Raw genomic sequence first — 10,000 nt, 5'->3', positions numbered from 1 at the left:
TTTTTGGAACACCATTATTTTGGTCTTACTGAGATTTACTGTTAGGGCCCAGGTCTGACAGAATCTGTGCATAAGATCTAGGTGCTGCTGTAGGCCCTCCTTGGTTGGTGACAGAAGCACCAGATCATCAGCAAACAGCAGACATTTGACTTCGGATTCTAGTAGGGTGAGGCCAGGTGCTGTAGACTTTTCTAGTGCCCGCGCCAATTCGTTGATATATATGTTGAAGAGGGTGGGGCTTAAGCTGCATCCCTGTCTCACCCCACGACCCTGTGTGAAGAAATGTGTGTGTTTTTTGCCAATTTTAACCGCACACTTGTTGTTTGTGTACATGGATTTTATAATGTCGTATGTTTTACCCCCAACACCACTTTCCATCAGTTTGTATAGCAGACCCTCATGCCAAATTGAGTCGAAGGCTTTTTTGAAATCAACAAAGCATGAGAAGACTGCCTTGGTTTTGTTTTGTTTGTTTGTCAATTAGGTTGTGCAGGGTGAATACATGGTCTGTTGTACGGTAATTTGGTAAAAAGCCAATTTGACATTTGCTCAGTTCATTGTTTTCATTGAGGAAATGTACGAGTCTGCTGTTAATGATAATGCAGAGGATTTTCCCAAGGTTACTGTTAACACATATTCCATGGTAGTTATTGGGGTCAAATTTGTCTCCACTTGTGGATTGGGCTGATCAGTCCTTGGTTCCAAATATTGGGGAAGATGCCAGAGCTAAGGATGATGTTAAAGAGTTTTAGTATAGCCAATTGGAATTTGTTGTCTGTATATTTGATCATTTCATTGAGGATACCATCAACACCACAGGCCTTTTTGGGTTGGAGGGTTTTTATTTTGTCCTGTAACTCATTCAATGTAATTGGAGAATCCAGTGGGTTCTGATTCCCTCCCCTCCTCTCTCTCTCTTCAACCCTTCAGTACCATGTGGTGGTAATCTGGCCCAGCGGACCGGTACCATCCTGTCTCCTGGTTTTCCTGAGCCCTATCTCAACAGTCTCAACTGTGTCTGGAAGATCACGGTCCCGGAAGGATCAGGAATACAGGTATAAACCTTCAACTGTCTGGACTGTCCTCTAGACTGTCCTCTAGACTGTCCACTAGACTGTCCTCTAGACTGTCCGCTAGACTCTCCTCTAGACTGTCCGCTAGACTGTCCTCTAGACTGTCCTCTAGACTCTCCTTTAAACTCTTCTCTAGACTGTCCTTTAGACTCTCCTCTAGACTGTCCGCTAGACTGTCCTCTAGACTGTCATCTAGACTGTCCTCTAGACTGTCCTCTAGATATTTAATACAGTCACACTCCTCTACAAGCTTTTTATCAGCTTGTCACGAGTCTCTCTTTTTATCAGACTTTCATTCATCAAAAGTTACCTGAAGCTGGATTTTACTCCTAGTTGATGCATTAGAAGTCGGCAACCGTCCACCTGTCACTGTTCTTCCACTGTGTTCTGGCTGTCACCACAAAAACATCATCAGGACAAAAAAATATAATGTTTTGCTGAGTTTATATGAGTCACCAACAGAGTTTTCCAGACGTTTTTGTTCCTCAAAAGTGTTCTGAGGACAAGCTCCTGCAGTCTTTCATCCACTGTAACATTTTACTAAAGTGACATTCATTTTAAGTGTTATAAAACATTATGAATGTACTACAAGATGAGAGTATCACAAAACTTTTTCTTTTAAAGATCTCAAAGAAAAGTAGGCAAATGGGAGCACAAATGTACTTAGGCTTTCATTTATTTTTTCAAAGGACACAACTTGTGTCAACAACTTGCCAAGAAACCACAAACATGTTGAAAGAAAACTACAACGTCAACGTTGGGCCCAGCAGGATAAAACTACAACAACAACGTTGCTGGGCCCAGCAGGATAAAACTACAACGTCAACGTTGGGCCCAGCAGGATAAAACTACAACGTCAACGTTGGGCCCAGCAGGATAAAACTACAATGTCAACGTTGGGCCCAGCAGGATAAAACTACAACAACAACGTTGCTGGGCCCAGCAGGATAAAACTACAATGTCAACATTGCTAGGGCCCAGCAGGATAAAACTACAACAACATTGCTGGGGCCCAGCAGGATAAAACTACAACGTCAACGTTGGGCCCAGCAGGATAAAACTACAATGTCAACGTTGCTGGGACCCAGCAGGATAAAACTACAATGTCAACGTTGCTGGGACGCAGTAGGATAAAACTACAAAGTCATCGTTGCTGGGACCCAGCAGGATAAAACTACAACGTCAACGTTGGGCCCAGCAGGATAAAACTACAATGTCAACGTTGCTGGGACCCAGCAGGATAAAACTACAACGTCAACATTGCTGGGGCCCAGCAGGATAAAACTACAACATCAACGTTGGGCCCAGCAGGATAAAACTACAATGTCAACGTTGCTGGGGCCCAGCAGGATAAAACTACAACATCAACATTGGGCCCAGCAGGATAAAACTACAATGTCAACGTTGCTGGGACCCAGCAGGATAAAACTACAATGTCAACGTTGCTGGGACCCAACAGGATAAAACTACAACGTCAAAGTTGGGCCCAGCAGGATAAAACTACAACAACAATGTTGCTGGGACCCAGCAGGATAAAACTACAACGTCAACGTTGCTGGGGCCCAGCAGGATAAAACTACAACATCAACGTTGGGCCCAGCAGGATAAAACTACAATGTCAACGTTGCTGGGACCCAGCAGGATAAAACTACAACGTCAATGTTGCTGGGCCCAGCAGGATAAAACTACAACAACAACGTTGCTGGGGCCCAGCAGGATAAAACTACAACGTCAACGTTGCTGGGGCCCAGCAGGATAAAACTACAACATCAACGTTGCTGGGGCCCAGCAGGATAAAACTACAACATCAACGTTGCTGGGGCCCAGCAGGATAAAACTACAACGTCAACGTTGGGCCCAGCAGGATTTGCTGTTAAAATAGGAAGATGTGCAGGCTACAGCAACATTGTCAGCTATATTATGAAAAAAAATGTAGTTAATCAGTTAAAAGTATCTAGTTGATGTTGCAATTTCAATTACTTTACAATCATTTTTTAAACTTTTGTTTAACAAAACTTGTTTAAACTTGTTCATTTACATGTGATTTAAATCAAGCTAACTAACGTTATTGTTATTTGCAGTAGATAGCTATGTTTGCCACATGATGAGCTGACATCACTTCTCCCATTTTATGTTAATCTTCTTCCTATTTCAGCTATATTATTTGCTGGCACGAGCTCTCAATATCATCCCATTGGCTCTCCAAACTGTCCATGAAATTTCAGCTACCGTGCATTCAGAAACTATTCAGACCCCTTGACTTTTTCCATATTTTGTTATGTTAGAGCCTTTTTATAAAATATATTACATTGTTTATCCCCCTTATAAATCTACACACAATATCCCATAATGACGGAAATACCTTATTTACATAAGTATTCAGACCCTTTTCTATGAGACTTGAAATGGAGCTCAGGTGTATACTGTTTCCATTGATCATCCTTGATGTTTCTACAACTTGATTGGAGTCCACCTGGGGTAAATTCAATTGATTGGACATGATATGGAAAGACACACACCTGTCTATATAAGGTCCCACAGTTGATAGTGCATGCCAGAGCGAAAACCAAGCTGTGAGGTCAAAGGAATTGTCGATAGAGCTCAGAGAGGCACCTAAAGACTCTCAGACCATGTGAAACAATATTCTCTGGTCTGATGAAACCAAGATTGCACTCTATGGTCTGAATGCCAAGGATCACGGTTAGATGAAACCTGACACCATCACTACGGGGAAGCATGGTGGTGGCAGCATCATGCTGTGGGGATGTTGTTCAGCTGCAGGGACTGGGAGACTAGTCAGGATCGAGGGAAAGCTGAACAGAGCAAAGTACAGAGAGATCCTTGCTGAAAACCTGCTCCAGAGCGCTCAGGACCTCAGACTGGGGTGAAGGTTCACCTTCCAACAGGACAGCAACCCTAAGCACACAACCAAGACAACGCAAGAGTGGCTTCGGGAATGTCCTTGAGTGGCCCAGCCAGAGCCCGGACTTGAACCCGATCTAACATTTCTGGAGAGACCTGAAAATAGCTGTGAAGTGACTCTCCTCTCATCCATCATATTAAACCGATACCCGCTAGGTATATAAAATTCATATAATTCAGAAAAGAGCCGTTAAATTCTACAACCACCTAAAAGGTGGTGATTCCCAAAACTTCCATAACAAAGCCATCACCTACAGAGAGATGCACCTGGAGAAGAGTCCCCTAAGCAAGCTGGTCCTGGGGCTCTGTTCACAAACACAAACACCCCCCACAGAGCCCCAGGACAGCAGCACAATTAGACCCAACCAAATCATGAGAAAACAAAAAGATAATTACTCGACACATTGGAAAGATTTTTTTTTTTAAACAGAGCAAATTAGAATGCTAAATTAGAATGCTAGAGAGCCCTAAACAGAGAGTACACAGCAGCAGAATACCTGACGACTGTGACTGACCCAAACTTAAGGAAAGCTTTGACTATGTACAGACTCAGTGAGCATAGCCTTGCTATTGAGAAAGGCCGCCGTAGGCAGACATGGCTCTCAAGAGAAGACAGGCTATGTGCTCACTGCCCACAAAATGAGGTGGAAACTGAGCTGCACTTCCTAACCTCCTGTCCAATGTATGACCATATTAGAGACACATATTTCCCTCAGATTACACAGATCCACAAAGTATTTTGAAAACAAATCCAATGTTGATAAACTCCCATATCTACTGGGTGAAATACCACGAAATAGAACCAAAACCGCACCCTAATCCCTATATAGTACACTGCTACCCCTTAGGCCAGAATTAGTGCAGTATGTAGTGAATAGTGTGTCATTTGGGATGTATGTGCAGTGTTTGGTCAACTAAAGCTTCTCTCATCCCCAGACTAGAGGGAGGGAATTATATTGTTCATGTTGTTATTAGTTTCTATTCCCTGTGTTTCTGTACAGTCTTGGCCCTTCGTCTCTCCTCTATTCTAGGTGATTTTAATATCTTGTTGTTTCTGTACAGTCTTGGCCCTTCGTTCTCTCCTCTATTCTAGGTGATTTTAATATATATATTTAATATATTTTTGTTTCTGTACAGTCTTGGCCTTTTGTCTCTCCTCTGATCTAGGTGATTTTAATATCTTGTTGTTTCTGTACAGTCTTGGCCCTATGTCTTGCATTTGATGATAAGCCAGCAGTTTAACAGCAGTACAGACGGTCTTTAGAATAATAGAGATAGTGGTTTTGTGGGGGAAGAAGCTTTTATGCCCAGTGGTTGAGGAGAGAAATAATAATCAGAGCTGCATTTTAGCATCTCCACAGTTAATTACATTAGGCACACTATCAAATCACATTGTATTTGTCACATATTCCGAACAAAACAGGTGTAGAACCTTACCGTGAAATGTTGACTTACAAGCCCCTTAACCAACAATGCAGTTAAAGAAATAGAGTTAAGAAAATATTTACTAAATAAATTAAAGTAAAAATACATTTTAAAAAGTAACACAAGAAAATTACATGACAGTAACGAGGCTATATATATATGTCCCGGTACTGAGTCAGGTTAGTTGAAGTAATTTGCATATGACTTTCCCGAATTGGAATTTATACCAGAGGCTGCTCCACCGGCAGAAAAGAGGTATTCGGTGTGGACTTGTCCAACCCAGCAGGCGGGAACACCATCCATCGCTTCCGAGTATACTACTTGCTAATGTTCAGTCTCTGGACAATGAAGTAGACGAGCTCAGGACGAGGATCTCCTTCCAGAGAGACATCATGGACTGTAAACTCTATTTCACGGAATCATGGCTCTCTCTCTACTGTCCTCAGTCAGTCAATAAAGCAAAGGCAAGCTTTTTCAAGCAGAAATTTGCATCCTGTACCTCTAACTCATAAAAATAGTTATTGCTCACTGTAAAGTCCATGGAGAACAAGAGCACCTCCTCTCAGCTGCCCACTGCACTGAGGCTAGGTAACACGGTCACCACTGATAAATCCATGATTATCGAAAACTTCAACAAGCATTTCTCAACGGCTGGTCATGCCTTCCTCCTGGCTACTCCAACCTCGGCCAACAGCTTCCCCCCCCCCGCAGCTACTCGCCCAAGCATCCCCAGCTTCTCCTTTACCAAAATCCAGGTAGCAGATGTTCTTAAAGAGCTGCAAAACCCGTACAAATCAGCTTGACCCAAACTGTTACAGACCTATATCCATCCTGCCCTGCCTATCTAAGGTCTTCGAAAGCCTAGTCAACAAACAGGTCACTGACCATCTCGAATCCCACCGTACCTTCTCCGCTGTGCAATATGGTTTCCGAGCTGGTCATGGGTGCACCTCAGCCACGCTCAAGGTACTAAACAATATCATAACCGCCATCGATAAAAGACAATACTGTGCAATACTGTGCATCTGTATTCATTGACCTGTCCAAGGCTTTCAACTCTGTCAATCACCATATTCTTATCGGCAGACTCAGTAGCCTCGGTTTTTCTAATGACTGCCTTGCCTGTTTCACCAACTACTTTGCAGACCGAGTTCAGTGTGTCAAATCGGAGGGCATGTTGTCCGGTCCTCTGGCAGTCTCTATGGGAGTGCCACAGGGTTCAATTCCAGACTCTTTTCTCTGTATATATCAATGATGTTGCTCTTGCTGCGGGCGATTCCCTGATCCACCTCTACGCAGACGACACCATTCTGTATACTTCTGGCCCTTCCTTGGACACTGTGCTATCTAACCTCCAAACGAGCTTCAATGCCATACAACATTCCTTCCGTGGCCTCCAGCTGCTCTTAACCGCTAGTAAAACCAAATGCATGCTTTTCAACCATCACCACCCTGGATGGTTCCGACCTTGAATATGTGGACATCTATAAGTACCTAGGTGTCTGGCTAGACTGTAAACTCTCCTTCCAGACTCATATCAAACATCTCCAATCGAAAATCAAATCTAGAGTCGGCTTTCTATTCCGCAACAAAGCCTCCTTCACTCACGCCGCCAAACTTACCCGAGTAAAACTGACTATCCTACTGATCCTCGACTTCGGCGATGTCATCTACAAAATAGCTTCCAATACTCTACTCAGCAAACTGGATGCAGTTTATCACAGTGCCATCCGTTTTGTTACCAAAGCACCTTATACCACCCACCACTGCGACCTGTATGCTCTAGTCGGCAGGTCCCCGCTACATATTCGTCGCCAGACCCACTGGCTCCAGGTCATCTACAAGTCCATGCTAGGTAAAGCTCCGCCTTATCTCAGTTCACTGGTCACAATGGCAACACCCACCGTATCTCACTGATCATCCCTAAAGCCAACACCTCATTTGGCCGCCTTTCCTTCCAGTTCTCTGCTGCCTGTGACTGCCAAAAATCGCTGTGAGACTTTAAACTTTAAAAATCTGCTGTCTGAGCAGTTAACCGATCGCTGCAGCTGTACATAGTCCATCGGTAAATATCCCACCCAATTTACCTACCTCATCCCCATACTGTTCATATTTATTTACTTTTCTGGTCTTTTGCACACCAGTATCTCTACCTGCACATGACCATGATCCATCAGTGTTAATCTCATTCTGACCATGCCTTTTCTGATAGACTCTTTTTTTTCTACTGTGTTATTGACTTGTTAACTGTTTACTCCATGTGTAACTCTGTGTTGTCTGTTCACACTGCTATGCTTTATCTTGGCCAGGTCGCAGTTGTAAATGAGAACTTGTTCTCAACTAGCCTACCTGGTTAAATAAAGGTGAAATAAAAATAAATAAATACACAGAGAGCGATATAGATACAGAGAGAGATACAGAGAGAGAGATACTGAGAAAGAGATAAAGAGAGAGAGATACAGAGAGATAAAGAGTGAGATACAGAGAGAGAGAGATAAAGAGAGAGAGAGATACAGAGAGATAAAGAGTGAGACAGAGAGATAAAGAGGTAGAGGGAGATACAGAGAGAGAGAGAGAGAGAGACAGAGAGAAACAGAGAGAGAGAGAGAGACAGAGAGAGAGATTGAGAGAGAGAGAGAGAGAGAGAGACAGAGACAGAGAGAGAGATTGAGAGAGATTGAGAGACAAGAGAGGCAAATTGAGTTCACATACTGACTGGTCTTCTGATCCACGCACCTACTTTTTTTTAAGGTATAATTTAAGGTGACCAACAGCATATTTGTATTCTAAGTCATTAGAAATCCATAGATTCATTTTTTTTTCAATTGACTGATTTCCTTATAGGAAATAGTTATAGGAATTAATGTAATGAATAAAATCGTAGCAATTGTTTCCTGTTGCATTTATATTTCTGTTCTGTGTATAATTTCTAATCTCAAGTGCCATAGAGCCAAAACATTTTTGGGAAGAAAACTTAGACACGTTGGGACCTTTGTCTCTGAACCTCTTTTTTTTGCTCTGCTCTTGTTAAGGTTTAGGAGAAAGAGGAGACGAGAGGAGAGGAGAGATGACAGTAAAGAGGAGGATGGGGGAGAGCGACTTCTCCTCTCCTCTCCTCTCGTTTCCTCTCCTCTCGTCTCCTGTCCTCTCGTCTCCTCTCGTCTCCTCTCCTCTCTTCACCTCTCCTCTCCTCTACTCTCCTCTACTCTCTTCACCTCTCCTCTCCTCTCGTCTCCTCTCCTCTCCTCTCTTCTCCTCCCTTCACCTCTCCTCTCCTCTCTTCTTCTCTCCCATATCCCCTCTTTCTCTCTCCTATCCTCTCTTTTCTTCTCTTCCCTTCTCCTCTCCTCTCCTCCCCTCTCCTCTCTTCTCTTATCTTCTCTTCTCTTCTCTTCTCCTCTCTTCTCCTCCCTCATATCCCCTCTTTCTCTCTCCTCTCCTCTCCTCTCCTCTCCTCTCCTCTCCTCTCCTCTCCTCTCCCTCTCCTCTCCTCTCCTCTCCTCTCCTCTCCTCTCCCCTCTCCTTCCTCTCCTCTCCTCTCCTTCATCCCCCTCTCTCTCTCCTCTCTTCACCTCTCCTCTCCTCTATTCTCCTCTCCTCTCCTTTCTTCTCCTCTCCTCTCATCTCTTCTCCTCTCCTGTCCTCACATCTCCTCTTTCTCTCTCCTCTCCTCAGATCCAGGTGATCAGTTTTGTGACTGAACAGAACTGGGATTCTCTAGAGGTGTTTGATGGAGGAGACAACAGCGACACCATGCTGGGGAGCTTCTCAGGTGAGTCACTCCTTCTCTATTTCTGTCTCTTTCTCTCTCTCTCTTTCTATGTGTGATGGTGGAGTGTTGCACCATGCTGTTTAACTGTGGGGATGGTTAAAGTATTTTTCTTTTCAAAACCACCAAATACAACTCCTCAATACACTAACGTCCACCACAGCCTGTCCGTTACCAGTGAGTAACCCCCTGTTACTCTGCTGCTCAATAGATGAAACAGAGAGAAGCAGCGAGTCACTATTGATCTGCGTTACAGACGGTTGAGTGTATCAATACTCACTCGAGCTCAAAGAGAGGAGAAGCAGGTGTATTAGAATGTAGAATGCGTACCGTTGAAAAGGTTTATTTTAGAGATCAAGTGACTCATTAGTTTATCCTGTGTAATGTTTAACCTCGTCACGTAACGACACTATAGGGCTCTTCCTTTTCGGTTCTCATTTTGGGAACAGGGTTGCCATGGTGAAACACACAGGAATCACAGATGAAAACTTCACCATGGTGTTAAGCCAATCACAGTGATTCAGAGCAGGCCATGTGACCAGGGTGTAGTAGAACCAGGTAGTATGAACCGAAGCCAAGGATTCCATCAGTCATATGGCTTCAGTGATCATTTCACTGTAAAGTCTATAGCTGTTATATTAGATGTGACAAATATCATGTTTAATTTAACATTTTATTTAACTAGGCAAGTCAGTTAAGAACAAATTCTTATTTTCAATGACGGCCTAGGAACAGTGGGTTAACTGCCTTGTTCAGGCTACCTGCTCTAACCACTAGACTACCTGCCTCTAACCACTAGACTACCTGCTCT

At 43.5% G+C, this 10,000-nt stretch overlaps 1 protein-coding gene across 1 annotated transcript in view; it reads left to right on the top strand.

Annotated features, from left to right (window-relative positions):
- LOC112220687 (CUB and sushi domain-containing protein 2-like) overlaps positions 1–10,000 on the top strand; it is a 927,456-nt gene that overhangs the window by 724,134 nt on the left and 193,322 nt on the right. Inside the window, 2 exon segments of the mRNA XM_042295064.1 lie at positions 931–1,055; positions 9,096–9,192. Of these exon segments, the coding sequence (XP_042150998.1) occupies positions 931–1,055; positions 9,096–9,192 (222 nt within the window).

Source organism: Oncorhynchus tshawytscha, linkage group LG13 (genome assembly GCF_018296145.1).
Source record: "Oncorhynchus tshawytscha isolate Ot180627B linkage group LG13, Otsh_v2.0, whole genome shotgun sequence".
NCBI classification, from domain to species: domain Eukaryota; kingdom Metazoa; phylum Chordata; class Actinopteri; order Salmoniformes; family Salmonidae; genus Oncorhynchus; species Oncorhynchus tshawytscha.
Note: the sequence above shows the minus strand (reverse complement) of the source record. Positions and strands in the feature narration are given on the sequence as shown.